Here is a 22,576-nt window from a genome sequence, read left to right as displayed (position 1 = left end):
TTAATTGAAAATAAAATTGTTTAAAAAAAAAATCAGATAAGACATTCTTAAAAAAAGGCCTTGTATTTTGAAGACAAGAGTGCTTACAAAGGTATTTCTCTTTTCAGTGAAGACATTGACGGTCCCATTCAGATTGACATACTGTATGTACAGTTAATATCAAATTCATCCCCAAACCCACCTTCCCCAGACTGCACAGTCTTTACACAGTCCAAGTGACACATTATTCATCAGTTAAGAAAAGGTGAAGCTGGTCACATGCACAACTTCTTCCCACTACATGGATTCACACACCGCCTTGTCAAAGGAGTCCATGAAATAGTACAAAAAAAACAACACGGACTGAATGACAGGATTGTTTTTTTTTCCTCTACCCTCATCCTGAGAGTCAAGAGGCTCCACCAAAGTCCTCTTCCACCAGCCAGCTTCCACGTGGCGAAGTCCAGTAGTCTCCAGGACACACTGCCACAAACATTACCGTCATCTTCTCTCCCACACCCCTATTCTCATATCGATATGATCGTCAAGGGTGCTGGAAGAATGTTAAAGACACACTGAAGGCGAAAAGGCTCCAGGCTCTTTGAACTGTCACCGTTGAGCAGCTTCTAGCAGCCTCAGAAAATTTCTAAGCTCAGCATTTCTTCACAGAAGAAACTCCCCGCTTTCATGGCCGGTGGAACCTGGAGAGACAGATGTGAGGAAATGTGTGTAAGCGGAGAGGTACAAATCATGAGAGCAGAGGGCACCTTCGTCATCATACCCAGCTATGATTGCAGCTATTAATCAGTCCTGTGGGTCTATTTTTAACACGGTCATTGAATTTGCTGAAGAGCTGGACATGTAGTCCCTTCCCATCCTTCTTCTGGGTCACTGTTACATCTCACAACAAAGACCCTGTTTTGCCAAAGCTTAGCCAAGGACGCCGTGGCATTTTATCATTTCTCTCTGCCTGGCAGGTGGAGCTCTCTAGAGGACAACCCCTCCCCTACCCCCCTATTTAGAAACACCCACGTCTATCTTTAGCTCCTCGGTGCTCTCTGGATGAGCAAGGAGAGCTAAATTTAGACCACTGCAGCCCAGAATAGACCACGCATGCATTCCCAAACACATACTACACACACACTAAACACTTTAGTACACTGACCTTGTTAGGTGTTTGCTTGAGGCATGTACTTCCATCTCAGTGCTTTTGAACTCGTTCAGCTCTTTTCGTATTGCAGCCTGTGTGGGAGAGAAAAAAGCGGCATTAGTGCATCCCTAAGTGCATCCTGAGCCATCGGGGTGCTGCAACCTTTGAACAGCAAAGTGACAACGGGAGGAAGAGAAAATGTAATCAGCCTAAAAAAAACTAAAGCAAACAGGGGATTTTGTGAGATAAGCTTGTAACAGCAACATGTGATGCTGAGTAATAGGCCACACTGTAGAATTGGGGAAATCTGTTATCAGACTGGCCTAAATAGTGAACTTGTTTTGGTGATAAGTACAAATGATTAGTGGCAGGTCATGATGGTTGACATGTGTGGCTACTATTTGAAAAAAAAGTTTCTTTTCTTTCAAATATTATTCGTCTTTTCTGTGTTCCTCACTTAACGCCCACCTTGTCTGCTGCTGAGAGCCGAGTCCAGGGCTTGTCTGCTCTCCTGTCATAGTCCTGAGCTTTGGCCACCTCGACATAGTCACTGAAGCGGATCAGAATCTTTCTGTCTCGCAGCTCATCTACTGTGGGCCGCTGGTTGAGCTGGAAAACAAGAAATGGGACAAACATTTATAGACAGTCTTTATGTGCTTCATGCCTACAATGGTCCTCTGGTATTATTGATATTGTTTTGGTTCCAGTTACCAGAATCAAATCCCTCTAAATAAATGGAAAATCACTTAATTACTGTTACTCAAAAGAAGGCTGGTACACACATGCTTCAGAGACAATATCACACAGTTTTGTACCTTTCTGTTTAGCCGCTGTTTGATCTCCCTCCTCTCCTCCTGCTCTGTCTGGTCGTTTCTCTCTGGGAAATAGAAAACAGTCCAGTCAGAAAGGCATTCCCTATCAGCAGCTTATGTACTTTATTTTTTCATTTAAATGTTTATTTCCTGCAAATCTACACATCTATTGATTACCCTTGTATAATTAAATTAATCTAAATGTCTAAAAAAAAAAATGGAGGCAGATGGGCTATAACAAGTTTGTCATGTCGAGAATCTCTCAGATTCAGTCCCTCCCTCCTCTAACAGGGTTTACAGTGAAGAGAAGAAATGTGCACTCATGCGCTCTTTGCTCCTGAATAATGTAAAGTTACTACACTGTGCTATCATTAATGCATCATCTTGCCCTGTTTTAAGTATTTTTGATCAGGGCTTTTGTATATGTATTTTTAAATTGTAAACATTAGTAATCAAGGTAAGAGGCGGTAGTTTGGCTGCAGAAATCTAACTTACGTTTTAGGATGTTTCGACTCTCCAGCTCCTCCACATTCGGTCTCTGGCTCAGCCTCCTGCGGAGAAACACCAAAACCACGTTTTGAACCATTTTGACTTCAACTGTCACGGTCCTATCGTCTTTAAACCGGCTGTAGTTTCTTCACTGTGCGCGTTCTCGAGAGGAATCCCCTATGTTTCCATCTCGCATCCAAACCGCGACTGTGATACTTCGGCAGAGGCGCTCCCCACATCTGGAATAGTGAAAGAACCGCAATTCTCCTGTTTGAGAATCCTCCACCAAATTATTTCTCGAGTTCAATATGATGCATCTCAAGTGCAGCTGCCGTATTGCGTTTACTCTGCACCGCCGCTGCAGCCTCCTCTACTATCCGCCACAGACTACAGGCGCTTTTGAAGTGGGTCGTGATGGGCTGCTGGGGCGCGACTGCCCCAGTCTCCCTGGTTACTGCATGCATAATGTTTAGGAGGCGGAGCCTAATAGGCTCCCACTCACGGCATCCCCAACCTCCTGAGCTACTGGCACACTCATTTTACTCACGTCGCTGCGCCAGTTCATTTTATTTTTAGTCTTATAAAAGATACATTTTTAAAGGGAGGGGGAATCAATTTTAAAAAGGGAATGAAATAATGAATTCAAAATGCTGTTGTATGACCCATGCAATTTATAATCTCTTCTTTACTATGTTGACAAAAATATATACATTCATATCACTTTTAGTACATTTATTTCAAGCTGTTATGTTTCCTCACCATCAAAGAATTGAAAGGTCTCCAAAATCCAATGTTTTCCCAGAGTACCCTCTGTGTGTGTGTGTGAACTATTCATACTTTGTATAAATAATAAATGTGAGCTGCACAACAGAGCTCAGCTCCAGACAGCATGTGGCACAACCCACAGCACACCGCCAGAGGTGGTAGGGATAGAGAGGGCAAAATGCCGCCTCGCAGCTGGAGTCTCTTTATCCCCTCACCCAAACTAACCTTGGACACTTTATAGTTCTGTCCTGAAAAAAGATCAAAGTTAGGTCACACATACTGCGACCTGTACACACACGAAGTCCTTATGGCCTTGTGTGTGTGTGTGTGTGTGTGTGTGTGTGTGTGTTTACCACTGGGTAGATAGGCACTGAATAGCTAATAAAATCATTTTAGTCTCCTATACACTGCTAAGTAGGACTTGAACAAACTTAAAACCAGATTTGTGTAGCAACAGATGCCACCATCTTAACAGTAAAGACATCAATACAAAGCATTATGTAATAATTGTTTGCCTTAGGTTTGTTTTCTATGTGTCTCCTACATCAATGAAACAACACTGGCAGAGGAATGAAAGCAGTTTCTTACAGTACAGTATGTTGTTTCAAACCCTCCCAAACACAGTTTCTGCTCAATACTGTACATTGTAATGAGTACAGGCAAGCAATCAGTCTTTGGTAATTAACACATGCATGACTAGACATCCAGGAACAGCATGAGGAATAATTCAATAGTTTGACTCCCCTTGTAAATTCTCTTCTGAGAAATAAAGAGAACACAAACGCCAAGAAAGTCTAGAACAATTTAAGCATTTTATACATAATTTATACTCATGAATTTTATCTATTTCTTCCTAATTTGCAATTGTATATTAATGAAAAACAGGAAATCTGCTTCCATTGTTTCTGTTCTTTTTAGTTTACCTCCTCTGTGAGGTTCCCTTTTAGCTAAAGTGGTTTTTGATCAAATCAGATGTGTTTCAATGTTACTATCTTAAAATCTCAGGTGTGGATCAGCCCATCACATCTCTTTTGCTTGACAACTGCTCGAAAAACAAACGGAGAGACAAAGTGTTCCCCACAGCTCTGCCAGTATTACATTTTAAATAGATGAAACAGAAAATCACTTCCAAAGCCCCAGCGAATACAACCATCCACTGTATTATTGACCTGGCCGCCGAGTTGCTTAGCAACAACACTTGGTATCTTTGAGACAATAGTCCTTCCGCAGAAATTCTCTCTTCTCCCTAGCAACACACTAATGGAGATTTCACTCTAACACACAGAGCTGTATGTGCTTTACAGAGTATCTATTTTTAGAAACGGACCACTTTCTTTTGTTGTCCTTGTCAGTAGGCTGAAGAAATCAGATATCACACTTGATATTAAATACTATTTTGGTCGCAAAGTCAGATATCCTTTGTGAGCCAAATGAATCATAAAACCTTATTAATCTGTGCCGCTCTCAGGTGACAAAAGATGGTTTATTTGGGAATATCCCTGAATGAGACAACACACTGACTCACTGCATTTGCGTCTCACTCAACGAGCTCTACATCCGGGTACTAAGTCATTTTGGAACTAAAGACTTTGAAAGGTGTCCCCAGAATACCATGATGACGCATAAACACCAGTTGGCATGAGGCTTTCTATTTGTCACTCAGGAGGTTCTGCAATAATATGAGTGAGAATAGAAAATCTAACTCTGCCAGCCAAGGGAGGGATGAAAAATCCAAACAAAGGAATGAAAAACCAATGAGTGGGTGGCAGAGGCTTTCAGTCTTTTCTTTCATTTCAGCTGCCAACCGCACAAAGAGTCAAAATTAGCCATGCCCAGCTTTCTTCCTTTTTCAAGTACAGTAGCCAACCCCCACCTGCATCCTCCCCCTATTATTTCTGCTGATATAACTCCCCAACAACACATTTGCGGAGAGAGGGGAGGGCATGGGGAAATGCATTATTAAACAGTGTCAGAAGCTAAGATTAGAAACAGCGGAGTGCGGCTGCAGCACAAGTGCCAGGCAGGGAGTCTCTAAAGATAGAAAGGTCATCCATCACTGACACAATAGATGGACAAGGTGTCATTATCCGCCATAAGTCCTGATGGCATTTTCTGCTTGATCTGCAGCAAATGTAACAGTAGGTTTTCATTGTGAGCTGCAGATAGGATGGAGAAGAGAGCCGACTGAGTGTAAGCTGGGAGTCAACAGGAGAAATCCAGAGGCGTGTGTGATGGATTGTTTTGTCATTCACTGTGAATTCCCAGTGGAAATGAGCATTTTACCTCCAATAAGTATGCCCTCCTCTTCACCATTTGGAGCTATATTTAGCCTGGATTTCCCTCTGAAATGGTGCAGTATGCCATCAATTTATGCATATACAGTAGGATGAAAACTCATTTTCTTGCACATGCTTGATACTGTAGATGAAGTAATAATAAGATAACTTGTTTAGACCCTCAAGCTTTACAGATTATGGCAGTGATAATAATTCAGACAAACCAAAGCAGCAAACTGGAACAGATGGCTTGTAGATGTGCATAAATTTTACACAGCCTCTCAAAATGCTGGAGCTGTTTCGTTTTTTTTCCAGCCAAGTCAGCACGAAGCACATAAATGAGGCTGCCTTAAGAGTCCTTGTTGATCCTTGCGAGATCATTAATTTATTCAGTACTCGTAGAGAAATTTAAATGGTTCAAAAAAGAATCAATCAATTGAACCCAATGCTGTCTAGAACTAGATCTTTATATAGCAAACAGCTTCTCTCCCTGCTGTACTACAAGTGGAACCCCTCTGTCTTAAATCACTGACCCTGCTAGCTCTTATGCAAGCCGCAGTTGTGCTCCATCCTCACCTTTACATAAGCTGTTTGCTTGTGAACACCTTTTCTCAAGCAACAATAAAATATTTTCTCCTAGTGAATCCAAGAATAGATCAGGGAGGCGGTATTCTTAGTTGTCTCGGAGACAGACGATAGATCTTCTTCTCTAGAAAGTGTGGGAGTCGCTCTGTGCTTGGCTGTGAGTTATTGCACAGCAGGTTATGTAACACTGTGGCATGCCCCTGTTTGATATGCTGGTGCTAAAGAACCTGTGTCTTGTGACATATTCGCACACGAGACGGCTGCTGTCAGTCTTTGTATATTAGGTTTCTCAGTTGTATAAGAAAAAACAGTTGTTCTATTAATGTCCTAGCAGGGAAGCACACAGATACAAACATCAGCGGTGCGTCTTGTACAAAGAGATTTCCTGGAAGCAGCGTCTGTCTGTACTTGTTGCATTCCTGAAACTGTGAAAGTGATTGCTCTTTGTTTTTACAAGTATCCAGCAATTGGCTGAACACACACATTTCTCATGTCAAAGGATTTCTGTTTATTCCATTTGGCCTTCTCACCAGTTTGATTGGATATCCTCTTTCCACCCATGGGGAGTCTTCCCAGTGTTACTTAAAATGATTAAGTGCAAGGCTCGTATATAATAGAGCGGCTTCCCAGGATGAGGATTGGCCTTGAGCATTACACCCAAACAGTCTGCTCTGAGCAGTGGCAGATTACACAACATAAATCAAATCCATGCAAAACAATCAGATAATCCGCTTAGATGGTTCAGATTTTTTATCTCACCTCCACCTACTGCTGGGTTTTATGCAACTGAAGCAATTAAGCATATAGGTTTACCATGCAAAAGCATTACCCAGGCAGGTGTGCACCATCAATAACACTGAAATCATTATTTAACCGCAGAGTGACATTAAGGGATTGTACAGTAGCTTGGAAGATATTTCAGCCAGTGCAAAGAGAAGTTATCATTGATGTGATTGAAACGTTTTATATTTCTATCACAAGACAAAATTCATGATCCTAATACTGTTATTTATAATGGTTTCAACATATAAATCACTGATAGATAAGTAGGAAAGACTTCATTGCTTACTTGGCAAGTTTCATTTCAATCTGCTGGCGAATTTCTTGGCGTTCCTGGTCACTCCTGGCTGGGAAGATATTCCGGTCCTCCAACTCCTGCTTGCTGGGCCTGTTTCGTAGTTTAACTGCCAGCAGCTCCTTCCTTAACCTGCGAGGAAGTGTGCCTGCAACAATGCATGCATGAATTAACACACTGGAAACCCAAACTCATCATCAACTTTTGTGGACTTGCACAGTGTTTGTCTTCATTTTCCTTTTCATATCCCAACAATATGCCCCTCATCCCAAAGATGTCAGTGACCACAAAATCTCAACAATTATTTACAGCACAGTTGGAAGTATTTGGGCAGGGACACTTTTTTATGTTTTTTTTGTTTTGTTTTTGGCTGTGTGTATTTTGTACTTGATGGGTACTTGAGTGGAGGGAAAGGGGGTCATTAGTGGTCCTAAGCTTATTTTTGCCCCAGAGCCCTTTCAGGTTTGGTAAAGCTATTCTTACTATTTTTGGAAAGAGCAGTAAGACAATGACAAGGCAACAATTCCTACACTGGTCATTAAGTTTAAATGTAAACACTTGAAAGCAAACACCAGCACTTTAACCTCATAGTCAATGTTTCATCTTAAATCCAGTATACAGAAAGTACAGAGACAAAACAAGAAAATATAGGTGATTGTCTAAATACTTCAGACTGCACTGTGAGTCATACTTTTAAGCTCTTGACCCACCAGAGATGACGGACTCATTCCAGCCGTCCAGGTCGGTGGGGAGGCCTGAGGTGTTGGAGAAGCACTGGTCCAGCCGCACGTTCTCCTTGTTCTCCTCCGCCTCCTTCTTGGGCCAGTCAGACCCTCCACCTCCCACACATCCACCTCCCAGAGATGATGTGTGTTGGTTCTCGGAGCTGCAGGAGCGAGAGAGCCGTCCGTCAGAGCACCACAGCCGCGGGGGTGAGCCCTGCTCACACCCTTCATGGACACTGAGAGGACACACGGAGGAGGGCAAATGTAGGTTTAATGTTGTCATTGTTGTCATGTAAAGGTTATGGCAGTGGGAGGACTTAAGGAAAACATCTGGATTTTAAGTACAAAATATTTGAATGATGTCTTTCCACAAAAGAACACTTCATGTATTTAGGGGGAATTTTTTATTAAGACACCACAAATAATTGATTTGTCAGTAAACCTCATTTTAGTCATTTTAGTCACCCAGTACTTGTATCTTGTCAAAAGAGAGCTGTTCATCAATAACAGCATTAGCTTTAACATCAGACTGAAAAAGGGGACAGGTTTGGCTTTCATAGTCTCAATATGTCTGATGGGGGAAGCTTATATAAACATGTTTGGGGTCAACCTGAGGACTCACCTCTCCTGCCTGTTCTTGGAAGCGAAGGCTCTCTGCAGTTCCTCCATAATGCAGCTAGGGGGCATGGGAGGGTGCATCATATTGCCTAGATGTGGGGACCCTGAGGGGTTGGCCAGGGGCCCTCTCAGTGGCAGGGTCATTGAAGCCAAGCTTTCTGTGGCCCTGGGTGGAGGTTCCTTGGGGAGGTAGGAGTTGGGCAGGTGAGCGGGGAGCGACATGGGGCCTGAATCTGAAAGGGAGGGATGAGCAGATAAATACTGAAGGATGAATAACAGCATCTATTTTTATTAATTTTACAATCATATCTGTATTTTTATATGCAGGATCACATTAGATAGAGTTTATCTTACTGATGCTGAGCTGACAGGAAACACATTTACAATTCTACTTATGGGAATTAAGACTCTCCAGTCCACATGACTTGTACATCTGTGTAATATCAGAGGAAATTTGAACATCTGGAGAAAAAAATATGAACACAGGAAAAAAAATACAAACTCCACAAGTTTTTTTGCAAAGAAATGAGAGCAAATCGCTTCCAATCTGCCATCTGCAGTATATCTATGTATGTTAATGTAAGAGTAACTTAACAATCCCCACTGCTGACCCTGCAGTGGTGTCAGCGCAGTGAAACAAGGTATAAATGGCAAACTCAAACTACAGATTTCAAAAATCTGTAGTTTGTACAAAAATTAAAGGAAAAAACGATATTAGTGATGTGTTGAACCACCAGAGCAGTTTAAATGCACTATTGCATAAACTCTACAAGTCTCTGAAACTAATTCTTCCAAAACATATTCCATCATTTGGAGTTTTGATGATTGTGGTGAGGAGTGTAACAAGCTGTCACTTCAAAATATCCCAATAGCATATGATTTATATAATTTTTATACTCATCAAACCATTCAGTGACCACTCATGTCCTGTACAGAAACGTGCATTTGTTACCTTCTGGGCTGCAACTGATGATTATTTTCATTGTAGATTAACCAATTATTTTCTTGATCAAACGATTATGTGGTCTGTAAAATGTCAGGAAATAGTGAAAAATGTCCATCATGTTCCCAGAACTTATGGTCACTTTTCCGAATATCTTGTTTTGTCTGACCGAGAGTCCAAAACCCAAAGATAATCAGTTCATTAGCACAGAATATTATGTAAACCAGAAAAAATCAAAAAGGGAAAGCTGCAACTGGGAAGCTTGCTTTTAAACATTTCTTAAACAATTATTTGATTATCAAAATTGTTGCCAGTTAATTTTCCATCAATCGACTAATTGATTAAGTGACTAATTGTTGCAGCTCTAGTTACTTTCCTCCTCTTATTAATCAGGTTGGGTTTTTTTGTCACCTGCGCATTTATACATATATATGGGATACAAAAGCACTCACCATCTCCAGGACTCAGCTGGGGCAAAAGTTTCGGAGGTACTTGTGGTGGGGAAGTTCCTGGAGGAATCTCCTCCTCTGGTCTTTCTTCCATCTGCTCTCCTACATCCTGCAGCCCCTCAGGTAAATCACCCGCAGGGTGCACCTCCTCATCTCCCTCCTCATCTGTTAGTGGTATGTGCTCTTCCACCCGTTCACAATCCTGGAGAGGGGCAGCTACTGGAGGACATTAACAAAAGAGGAAAACATTTTGAAATGTAAATGAGGTAAGTATTGTCACAAGGAATAGAAATATAATGTCACCATTAGGATGCTAAAGGTTAGCAGCTGGTGGAAACACATTTCCACCATCTGCCACATACAAGGATGTTCAGGGTTGTTACGCATCATTTACAGTTAGGTTATAACTGACTTAACTTATTATTATTATCATTATCATTATTATTATTATTATTTGCAACAGTTGTCCAGATTTCTATTAAATATGCTCGTTGTATGTATTTATACCTCACCTATGGCAGATAAGAGCAAAGGCAAAGATCGTCATTCAATTGTCTTTGCTGCCCTCTAATGGCACATGCATAGTGACATTGAATCAAAAGCAAACACCTCTTCATCTGCCAAAGCAATAGCTTCATGAATAGTGTATAATTAAATGCAAAATGAGCAAATGTAATTCAAACCTTTACTTATGATACATATTGTACATCTGGCACTAATGACATTATTTCATAACACCAACATTTTATTTTTGTAAATCTTTGATATAAGATGTCAAGCATTTTATCAAATTGATCATTGCAATCTTATACACTCTCACATTGATCTTCTATAGAGCTAGGCTGAGGCAAAAAAATACTCTGCCACATAACAAATCAATTGTTCCCTTAACTGTTACTTTTGCAGGTCCATAACGACCATTGATTGGCTGACTCTAGAGTGAAGGATTATCCTACCTGGAGGGGGGTGCTCCTCCTCAGGACCAAGGTATTCTACGCTGCTGACGGTGAGGTTTGGGCTTAAAGGTCCCCCGAATCCTCCAAGCAGGAGTGTACCATCTGAGCAGCAGCCCTGGGTGGGGGAGTGTGGGTCGTGGCACAGAAGACTGCTGGATAATGCTACATCTGTGAATGGAGAGAAGTATGTGTAACTGTCATGATTTATATATTGTGGATACACAAAATTACATGTGAATTATCTCCCGTTATAAAAAGAAATTTCTAGTTTTGACGCTATTATGTTTTCTGTTGCTTAATCTCTTCAATTTCTCTCTTTTCAGACAGATGATTCAATACAGTCACCATGAAACAGCATTTTGAGAGAATCTGGCTTCCTTGATTTTAAGTATTTCCTGTTACAGTAAATCAGATAGGAATGATTAAACAGTTTAAAGCAATACGATGACATTAATTAAGTAGTGAAAGGCTTGTTTTATTCTGTTTATTGGCTGGAGGGTTAATTTATGACTATACTATTATATTGAACTAAAAAATATATACAGTTATATGCATTTAACCTATATATACAGTTATAAGTTACAAATATATACAGTTTTCTAGGAATAAATGTGTGATTTTAATGAAAATGAAAAGACATGCTTGGCATTGGCAAATCTTTTTAAGTGAATATATATCATGTCATGGCAGAATAAGCTCATGAAAAAATGAGTACAGTTAAATTAGATCTATGTCTACAGCTCAACCAATCAGCATGCAACCCTTCAAGGGATCAGGTGTATAAGTGAGTAGAGTGTGTTAGAGTTAGAGCAGCTACTGGAGAGATGGACTGCAGCAGACCTCTGATGTGACAAACTGTGTTTTAGCTCAATGACATTCACTCCTTAAATCACCTTGATTCAATAACACCCTCCCTTTCAGCAAGAGGATCACATTTAGCTTTGTGTTCAGCAAATGATATGACAAGACATACTGTAGATAAACCTGCTATGACTGCTTTTAAAAGCAGACACAAGGTGACTGTGATGATCCCACTGTTACTGTTGAACAACTTGCAGTGAAATTGTATTGTGACAATATGATCATATTGTCTTCAGTTGTCCAAATTAATAAGTGGATAATAATCTTTTTTTTTTCTTGTGTTGTACAAAAACAGCAAGGACATAATTATCTAATTTCCTGCTACCATCTTTGTTTGGATCAGGAAACAGAGTTGCAACTTGGCTAAAAATCTTTTTTATCGTGCAACAGACAGAATATTTATTCATCCAGATGGTTAGAAGAAGCTTTGATGATTTTGGAAATACCTTCAGAACAGTTTTTCAAAGATCGCCATGTATTTATCTTTCTGAAAATTAGATTCATAGGTCTGTGACTCAAATGTAATGGTAATATATGAGAGGTATAAATTGGGGCTGATGTCACATATAACACTAGAACAAAGTTCATTGCATTCAACCATAATTAGTTTTTTTAATATGTGATTTTGTTTGCATTTGCCATATTGTGGTACATTTTGACATTGGCACAATATTTTTTATTGATGTTGTGATGCTGATGTCAACCATAGAGCCCAGTCCTTGTAAGAATCAAATAACACTCATTTCAGCAACACCCAACAAAGTATGTGTCAGCATTAAACCAACAAGCAGTGATTGTTCCTTTGTACACAATATCATGCTGTACACCTCAGTGATTTCAACAAAGAATGTATTCAAGTCTTATCTGGTGTCATTATAAATTGATGAGGACTGACTTCATCAAACGGTTAGAGCATGACTTGTCACATCTTTTCGCCCACACCCTCTCGTTATTTCTTCCTAACCTAATTCATTAGAGGAGATGAGGAGCATGTGAGAGTGCCTGCATCATTTTGTCTCCCTACAACATCAATTCACCCTCCACCCACCCACCCAGCTTTATACCTGTGGAACTCTGCTTGAGCTTCTCATTTTTCTTTTTCCTCCACTTCCAGGGCTTGAAGAGGCGCCCCAGGGTGGCCAGCTTGCTGTTGCGGCGAATGGGTGGAGTGTGGACCCCCGATACCAGGCAACCTGTCCTCAGCACCCTCTGCTGGTCCAACACTTCTACTACAGTGACAGTGGAGATGGAGAAGAAGCCCAGAGAAGGGTTGAGAGTTGTTACGGGAGGATGAAATGAGGTACGGAAAGAGTGGGCGGGGGTGGGGACATAAAAGAGGAGAAGGAGTGTGTTGCAGTGTACAGGTGAGGATACAGAGATGAAAGAAAATCACCACATATGTGCAGAAGTAGGACAAAGGAGAGAGAGAGAGAGAGAGAAACCAGAGCACAATTAGTATCCTCACCTTACTGAATAAACCATGATGGACTCCAAGTGCTGTGAACAGATTGAATTAGAAAGACTAATTTGATCAAGGCACACTCCCTCACGGCTGTAATTTTCCTGCGAATCCCCTCCCCTCCAGCCATACGTCATGTATCAAAATAAATATCTTTCACGGTCCAAATTTGGAGGGAACACAAGAGCACACAGATACAGAGAGCCTCATAAGACTACAAAAGATGCATTTCCCCGGAGACCAACAGGTGTGCCAGCCTCACACTGGTTTCCCAGAAACAGCATCAGACTAGGCTGCCCGGTAAAGCAGGGCTGATATTTATTGTGTCAGCCTTCTCTCTAATGTACTACTCCTCTGCCACATGCATATAATCGCTGTCCTGGTTCTCACAGGATATATATCTCCTAATTGATCAGTGTTTTCAGGTGGCACAAATATCGCTGCAATATGTTCCATAATGTCACAAAACAGGAACAAAACACAGGCAGCATACAGTGTGGTTTTATTATTTCATCCCCAAAAGCTCTGATGATTCCAGCGCTCATGTCTGACAGTAGTGGAATCATATATGCATAAGGTTATACAAACCATACATAAACATCAGAAAATATTTGAACTGGTTTAGCAAATGATAAGCAGAAACAATAAAAATTATCCAATGAAAATAAAAGCCCAAAACAACAACAACAAAGTGAGATTTGATTTTCTAATAAATTCTATTTTAGATAAAAGACATGAAAACAAAAGGAAAAGTATGCAACAGTCTATGAAGTGTGCAGTCCATGATTTTAATTTATCTATAAATTACTGTGCTGTCATTCCTGCACCATGCACAGAGAGCCCTTTTCTCTCTTCAAAGAAAACTTGGATTTCAATGGCTGATGTCTGTGACTCATATCAAGCAAAGTGTGGGTCTACAGGTCCATGTGCGCACATTGCTGCCGGTGCACCCGCATCTAGTCACACAGCGAGCCAAGGAAGAGGAAATGTACAGTGAATGTGATGTATTTAAGAGCTACATACGTCAATGTGACAAAACCGGATCATATCTGCCTTAAGGAGGCTGATATCTTTGTTCAAATATTCAGCTGAGGAGGCAAGGATTTGTGATGGGGGGTTGGTGTTTGAAAGGGGGAGGGGGGGGTTGCAGAGTGGCTTAGGGTGTGATGTGGAGTACAGTGATGGAGGAGGGATGGTACAGCTGACTCCTTTTCACGCTTTTTTTTTTTTTTTTTTTTTTTGCAGCCCCTTGCTTCTTCCCTGAAGCACATGGGTGGGAGTAGAAAGAGGGTGGTGGTAGTGATTGGGGGGAGGAGAGGAAAGGGAAGGTGAGAAATAAATAAAGGAGAATAGATGAGATGTAAGGAGTTAATTTCCAGTTTGGTATTTGTCCCTAAAAGTTCGTGGAAACAGGTCAGTTGACCATGCGCGCCCGTCTCACTGTGTCATCATCACTACTGTCACACATGCAGCGTAGCAGACTAGGCGCCGTATGCAGAATCCAGGTCAAGCTTGAAGGAAACGCACCCAGTCGCTCAGAGAAAAAAAAAAAAGCTTAAGAGAAGGAGAGGGGGAGCAGGAGGGGTAGAGGCGTTATGTCTGTGTGAGAGAGGGAGAGAGTGTGTGTGGAGAGGAGGGAAGGAGAGAGGAGGTGGGGTCAGGCCCGCTGCTGTTGCCATGGCGACCACATCCAGATGCTGCCGCAGCAGTGGGAGCCAGCGGGAGGAGCGAGTCAGTCTGTCGCTTAGAGGAGGGGAGGAGAGAAGATAGGAGAAGAGAGGAGCCCCCTTCACAGATACTGCCACATCTAAAGCCAGTGGCAGCACCCAGTGCATTGTGGGTAGGGGGTGAAGCCACATGGAGAATGAGATCTGTCTGCATTTTGAAAGAGGGAAGGAGATTGGGGGGTAGGGTTGTGGGGGGGACAGAAAGGGGATTCCAGGGAGAAGAGCCGAAAAAGGAGAGATGGGAGGGGGCTGTTGCTATACGGAAGAGCTTGCAGGAGAATCTAGGCTCGCCCAATCACGGAGCAGCTATTTATAATGCATATCAAGTAACTCTTCATTTTTCATAGAAGGGTGGTTGTTCACAGAAAATGACAGTAGTCTGGGTAGAGCACAGGAATTAGGTGAAAACACATGCACGCACAGGGAGATTTCTTTTATCCGCTGGATGAGGAAGCATCGAAATGTGTGTCAGATAAACATGAATGGACTACATGCACCATGTGGCGATGATATGCAATTCTAATTAATATGCTAGTGCAAATAGGATTTATTGAATCCATGTGTCATGCTGATGCAGTGGACCAATAGTCCGCTTGCTGTATGCCAGTAGTCCCCCTTTAACACACAAGCCTGTGCACTCTCTAATTCCAATCAGGCCGTGGCATCACGGCTTTACACGGGATACAAGATAAAATTCTCAACAGAAAACATAATATTATTCACAAACAACCTCAAGAATACAAGCAAATATAAGCTCCAAATGCTACACTCTATACTGCATTAGTGCAGTGTGAACTCAAAAATGATTTAAGATTGGAATACAGTAGGCAATATGATAATGTGACTTGGCAAGAAAACTAAAACAGAGCGCGTTTGTGTGCCACCAGGGACCACACCCCACTTAACCAGCTTGTCAGCACATTCAAGAGCATTAGATCTCTCCCCACATGTACACATTGAGCACACCCTGCCTCACAAGTGCCTAAGGTGAGCTAAGCAACTGGAATATGTTCTTCTATTAAAATATAGGAAGTCTAAAAATCAAAGGTAACTCTTGAAAAAGAGCTTTGTCAACAATGAAGCGCCAAACACCCACATTTTTTGGAGTCTCTGTTGCTCTGTGGTGACACTGACATCCACAAAGGCAAAGAATGTGAGTCAGCAATGAATACAACTCTGAATCTGTTTGTGACCTTTTTCAGATTTAGCAAATCACACTGAGCAGAGGGATAATATCAAATGCAGAGAGGTTGTATGAGGCAAAGCCTTGCTTTGCTGAATCACCTGCTAGACCGATCAAATGAGTGGGTTTGTGTTTTTAAAGCTCTCTGTAGTATTAAAACATAAATCTGAATAAGACAGCACTCCACTATTAACCTAGTTGGCACCATTTGACTGCATTACAAATACATGAAACAAGTATTTATCATGTAACATCTTATTTTTACGAGCAGATGTTTAAACCTCTCAAACACAATCAGCATTCAGATCGCTGGAATATCAATGCTGAAAAGGCCTTAGAGGACTGTCAAGTGAGTAAGAAAATACTATTTGTCCTTCAAGTTAATCATAGTTTTATTTCTTTTGCCCTGCTAGTGGATTGGCTCCGAGGATGTCTGTCGGTCAGTCGGTCAACTAGTTTGGGTCAGATTAAAATATCTCAACAACCATTAAAGGGATTGCCCTGAATTTTTTTAACAGACATTCATGTTTCCCGGGTGATGAATCTTAATGGCTTTGGTCATCTCCTGATGCCATCATCAAATCAAAAGAAAAAAAACAACAACTTTGGGTTATGACCAAATAACGACATTCGACGTTCGCATCAGCCTCAACTGTACAGTGTATTTAGTGCTAATTAATGTTAGCATGCTAATTTGCGAAACTAAGATAGTGAACATGGTAAACATTATACCTGCTAAACATTCAAACATTGTACCTGCTAAACATTAGCATGTTGCTGTGCTAGAGTTAGCTTTAGCTCAAAGCACAGCAGTTAGGCTGTGTCCGAAATCACTACCTGTCTTCTATATAGTGCACAACATTTACATGTTTTTTTTGGTAATATAACTTGAGGGCATTATAGGGTGTAGTGTCTAACATGAAAACAATCCCGCAATGAAATGCATCACATTTTATGGTTGGGAAATTACAGTTGTTGGACACTACACTAATCAATTATGACACAAAATGACAATGATTAATAGGTGTCCGAAATCTGAATTTACTGCTCTCTACAGAGTAAACTACTAGGTGTATACTATACAGAGTGTAGTGAACGAGGGAATGAGGATGTAATTTCAGGCACAGCGTTAGTTACTATATTGTACCTGCTGCAAGAACCTCCAAACCAAACCCGGGTCTAATAATAATCATCGCAGCTATAATATAAGGCTGCCAACCCTTCTCTGCAGGCCCCACAGAGCCTTGGTTCCTCGCTCCAGCCACCTTGTTCCTTCAACCCAGGCAACTGACAATGTGCCCTTGAATGGACCACCTCCTTACCCGTTGCCACGCCAGCTAACCTCTTCGCTTTACCCCCCTGGCTTTACAACTGTGCTGCCATCTGTCTGTAGCCCCGCTGCCTCAGGGGCCCGGCCACAGTCAGGGCACGCAGCTAACGACTAGCAGCAAGAGAGCGAAGAGCAGAAGGGCCGAAGCCACGTAAAATGAAGAGTACAAATGAGAAAGAAAGGCTGAGATCAGGAATGTCAGTGGCAAGCTATAGAGGGATTTATTAAAGGAAAGGCTGAGAGATTAATGAACGTGTTCACAAAATAACTCTATTCAGGCTCTAAAAAAGAACAAAGTCCACTCAACATGGACATTTATCATATTTGAAAGCCTTGCTTTATAACACTTTCTTTCTTCTTATGAGATTTATTTTGTCATTTGAAATTTTACCCTATTCACAGATTTGCATATCCAATTACCAATATTCATTCCATCAAACTGCTTCAACAATACATAAATAATAAAATTACTATTTATTCTTCTCTTCAGGACATTCTCATTATGAAATTAATTTATAACAATTCACCATAACTGGCACTGACACACTGAGGTCATGTCCTTGTTTTTCTCATTTTTCATGTTTGTCCATTTCCATTTCTCATATAACAATATAGTTCATTGGGAGTGGAAAAAAGCTCTTTTCTCAAATGAAGGCCCACTCTAGAGCACAACATTCTCATCTAACAATATATCCTGAATTAAATTATTACTTTAAAGGAAAAAAAAAAAACATTTTGTACCCTACTGAGCTGCTATTAAACTTAATAAATCAGTTCTGTCCTTAACAAACCTAAGCCATCTGTGTTCCTTAGATATGTGCTGAGATGACTCATCCTAACATGAATGATGTATACTGTAACTTGTTTGGGAAGAAAACTGATTTCTGGGAAAACAGGTGTAAGGCTACATGAGTCTGCAAAGGTCAAGCCTCTAGATCATCAAAGTGATTACAGCCCAAGTGTGAAACTCCAGCGTGTGGGCGACTGGCATCAAGAGAGTGAAATGATGTCAGTGAGGCCAGCAGCCAATAGGAAATGCCTGAGGCCCTTGTTTGCTACCATATGTTGGTGTTAAGAATGAGGACTAGTGGGTGGCTTCACGTGTAAGCCTTGCTGCAGCATCAACAAGAATCTAGTTCATTCTCAGCTTCGTATGACAGACTGCTCTGTTTTCACTCGTCAGTTTGGATTTTTATAAACTTTTGTGGACAGATTGGGTTGTGGCAAGAACAAACTGATTGGATTTTGGTGGTGATCGCAAGAAGGTTCTTTATGACTGTTTTGTCAAAACTGAATTAGTCGGTCATTAGCGAGCGCATATTAAGTCTTTAATATTAAAAGGGGCATTCATCTGATTTTACACATCACCATCACTTTACTCAAAGTCAGCACTACTCAGCCTGTGAAAAAAGTTTGGTTCTAGAGGGAGCTTCACCAAGTCTGAAAAAAGTGCCCCATGTGATGTCATCAGGCTAATACGGGTTTGGCTTGGAGATGATCATTCTTTAATGGAAAGTCTTTGTTACAAACCGTCGGTGTGAAATTTGAAAGAGTTTTTGGAGCTTGACTCATACTAAGAATATCTCATCTTTGGTTTGGTTTGTTTTGTGACCATTATTTTCTAAATCTGCATCTAGCAAATCCCACAACTTTAGTGGCACACAAAAGTTGAAATCTAATTTGAGTGTGTAAATAATCACACAAGCAATTTAGTGTAATATAAAAGAAAAAAAGACAACTAAAATGGCACTGATTTGATTTTTTTTTTTACATTAGTCCTGACATGCATATTCCTCTCAAGTCATATTGGCTTTCTTTTATTTTTGATACAACTTGTTGATATGTTCAAATAGCTATAACAAAAAAAAAGCCATCTCCATTTTACTCAAACGATGCTGAAACTTTAGAACTCAATATCTTCAAACTATCAAGAGATTTGCCCAACACTGGTGAAGATTTACACTCTTCAAATGTTTTTAGATTATTGCGGCCTGGACAATAATTGAGCATTACTTTTGAAAAAGGTTACTACTGTTTACAGTACTATATAAAACATAGATGGTGATTCTTACACACACACACAAGCACATTCACATATGACACATTTACACACATACACAGACACGCCTCTGCATTTCACCCTAAAAAAGACAGGCTATCTTTGACCAACTGTGAAAGCCTCACTGCAGGTATCACATCCACCCAGTGGGCCGAAAATGTTCCTGCTAAAAGTGCTTTTCCTGTCACCCACACAATAGGGCGAACCTCAGAAAAATGTCACTCCATTCTCTCCCATTAATCACCAAAAGAAGAAGAAGAAGAAGACCCTGAATGTGTCCAAGAAGACTTCCAGTCCACAGATAAGTTTTGGGCTACGTTCCCATTATAAGAAATCTCATCCTATTCCACCAAAAAGCTTACTTCAATCAGGTAATGGAAGTCTTGGTTCACCCTTCAGTGCATCACATTAGTCTAACAAACTGCAAGATTCATATTGACTCATTCAGCTCCTTTTATATCTTTCAAAAGTGCTGCTTGCAAAAGCTTTACCTCTGCACAGAGATGGTTAATTATAAAATTACACTTTTAGACTCTGCTGACTAAAAAGTGGCTGGTGGCCTTGTTTAGAAATACATCCCTGCAACAAAAGGTCACAGCTTCAATCCTGCAAAAGCCTATGTGTCCATAAACAGTTTTAAACACAGCCTTGAGCAATATCCTGAACTCCTACTTACTCAGTCTTTTTTAATTCCTTGAGATGGCAATACATGTAAATGTGAGCCATCATGGCTTCGGCTGGAATCTGCTGGCACCAGTTTTACGTACAGGTGAGTTATCTGGGGGTTTACAATGGGGCGTGGGTGTTTTCAGTCAGCGAGGCTAGTTATAGTTTCCAGTAGTGGAGTCAGGTGGGTGAGCAATGGTGTGTAATTTATTCCTGTTATTTCCACTGATTTAGGTCAATGCCTGAAAAATTTATATTAAGCATGCTAAGTGTGTGCATGAGAGGAGAGGGAGAGGGAGCGATAGAGCATGTGTAAATACTCCCTGCAACCCACAAAGTGTGCGAGCACATGAGTGTTTGAGTACATGTTTTTGAGTCTACACTTAATACAGAAGCCGATAGCTCAGTTCCACTGGGTCCCCCCCACTCTGCAGGGAGGAGAGCACATTGTGGTCTCCAAGCAGGAGAGACAATGGGAGGTGCACAGAGAAACAGTACAAATCCCAACTGTTAGCACTGTAATCTCCAAACAAGTTCCCACAACCAAGATGCCACTCATATTTGGATTCCCTCAAGTGTGCAGCAAGCGTGGGATGGTTTGGGCCTATTAAAACATTTTGATGTAAGAGCCCAAGCAGTTGCTTCAACTAGAAAGGGGAGCTGCTACACACAACTGAGTTAAAAATAGCATGACATTTTTCACCATGTTACTGTCCAAAAAGCTGCATTTCTTCCATGTGCTGGATATCAAATAGATCAAACTCAGCCAGGATGAACAGTGGCCATCAGCTCATTTTGTGACACCAAATACATACATACACGAGTCTGTGGGCTAACTGTCCAATAACTTCATTTGTCATGGATATATGGATATACTTTAACAGGAAAAGACATTACATGCATGGTCGTATTTGTCATTATGGCGTGTAATAACCATGTCAATAGCCATGTCATGCATATCATGCAAGACATACTGAGGACATTAACCTGACACAGCAGATGGTTTGTTACACAGAACCATCTGAGAAGTCGTCCATGGAAACTGTTTGGAAAAGGGCGTGCACTTTAAAAAAATACTAGGTAGGTAGGTGACTGGATGAACCATCTGTCTATCACCGTCTGTCACCGTCTTACCTTGCAAGGCAGCTGGATTTGCGACCCTGATTGGACACAAGCGCATAAATTGAAGCCAAAATGAGTCAGTCCTACAGCAAAATCTGTTGTGAAAGCTGTCTGGGACTGACAAAAAAACTGTCCACAAAAGAGTTTGCCCAGTTACGAAACACATTCCCTTGTATGACCACACAAAGTTCCCTGCAGTCCCCCTGTGCCAGAGAGATGCTGCTGTGATGAAAAAGACATTGTCTGGTAGTCAAACAGGTTTGGGCCATACGATGAAGCAGTGTTGATGAAGAAATTGCTAGAGGCCACTAACTCATCAATAATGACCACAAATTCTGTACTAAAGGCTTGGCCACAGTTCTAATAGCAGTTTTAATGGGATTGGATTGGAGCTTTTGGCTTACATGGATGTATGGGATGATTAAATTAAATGGGATTTGTGCCTGGATCGGCACATTGTGCTTCCTTCATTAATGTGTCATTGGTACACAAAAAAAGAGCTTTGCCCGGCCTCTTTCCCAGCAGATCAAGAGCCCGGCTGAGTCGAGGCATCTGTGATCTGGGTGAGACTTATCAGCACACAGAACACGGCTCTGCTCGGTTCAGCAGCCTGCTGCAATGCAAAGGCTGGTGCTGTCCATGGTGCTGAAACTCACTCTGCTATAATTCTGACTGAAGCCAAAATCACCCCACATTTGCACCTTGGTGCACTACATTTCCTTTCCACCGTTTTATTTTGGTTGTTTCTTCATGTAAAAATGAACCACTATGTAGAGCCCTCAAAAACTCTCATTGGAACAAAAATAGAAGGTTGTGTCTGTAATCGCTACTGCTCAATATCCATTGGTATTCACCATGTAGGGAACTATTTTTCTATTAACTATTATCATTTAGAGTGCTGATTATTTTCTCCAATGTTTAGTCCATGAGTGTAAAACAAAATAGTAAGAAACAAAAAATTCCATCACAAGTTCCCAGAGCGCAAAGTGACGTCTCCAAATTACTCGTTTCAGTCAGCCCACAGTCCAAAACTCACAGATATTTCATTCCCTCACATTGGAGAAGCTGGAACCAGAGAATGTTGGCATTTTGCATGATAAATAACGGAGACAATTAACTGATTATTAAAATAGTTAATAAGTAAGGAGTTTCATATACTGTATTATACTGATCCCCCAAACTTTTCTTTGTCATATATGATAGTAAACTGAATATCTTTGGATTGTGGACTGTTGGCTGATTGAAACTAACAATTTGAATACATTACCTCGGTCTGTTTGAAATTTTAACAGACATTTTTCACAATTTTCTGACATTTTAAAGACAAAACGATTAATCAATTAATTG

General features: G+C 40.9%; 1 protein-coding gene across 2 annotated transcripts in view; it reads right to left on the bottom strand.

The window, feature by feature from the left end:
* Window positions 1–14: 14 nt before the first annotated feature.
* Window positions 15–22,576, bottom strand: part of phactr3a (phosphatase and actin regulator 3a) — a 31,273-nt gene continuing 8,711 nt past the window's right edge. The window contains exons 2-12 of one of the 2 annotated variants that reach the window (XM_067591894.1): window positions 12,748–12,912; window positions 10,823–10,990; window positions 9,870–10,085; window positions 8,479–8,707; window positions 7,842–8,092; window positions 7,126–7,279; window positions 2,437–2,492; window positions 1,945–2,006; window positions 1,598–1,738; window positions 1,145–1,221; window positions 15–680 (exon numbers count right to left, since the gene is read on the bottom strand). In XM_067591894.1, the coding sequence (XP_067447995.1) occupies window positions 665–680; window positions 1,145–1,221; window positions 1,598–1,738; window positions 1,945–2,006; window positions 2,437–2,492; window positions 7,126–7,279; window positions 7,842–8,092; window positions 8,479–8,707; window positions 9,870–10,085; window positions 10,823–10,990; window positions 12,748–12,912 (1,535 nt within the window). In that variant the 3' untranslated portion in view covers window positions 15–664. The remainder of the gene's footprint in view (window positions 681–1,144; window positions 1,222–1,597; window positions 1,739–1,944; window positions 2,007–2,436; window positions 2,493–7,125; window positions 7,280–7,841; window positions 8,093–8,478; window positions 8,708–9,869; window positions 10,086–10,822; window positions 10,991–12,747; window positions 12,913–22,576) is intronic. The other variant, XM_067591896.1, reaches the window with a different exon arrangement.

This window comes from Thunnus thynnus, chromosome 6 (assembly GCF_963924715.1).
Source record: "Thunnus thynnus chromosome 6, fThuThy2.1, whole genome shotgun sequence".
NCBI lineage: Eukaryota > Metazoa > Chordata > Actinopteri > Scombriformes > Scombridae > Thunnus > Thunnus thynnus.
Note: the sequence above shows the minus strand (reverse complement) of the source record. Positions and strands in the feature narration are given on the sequence as shown.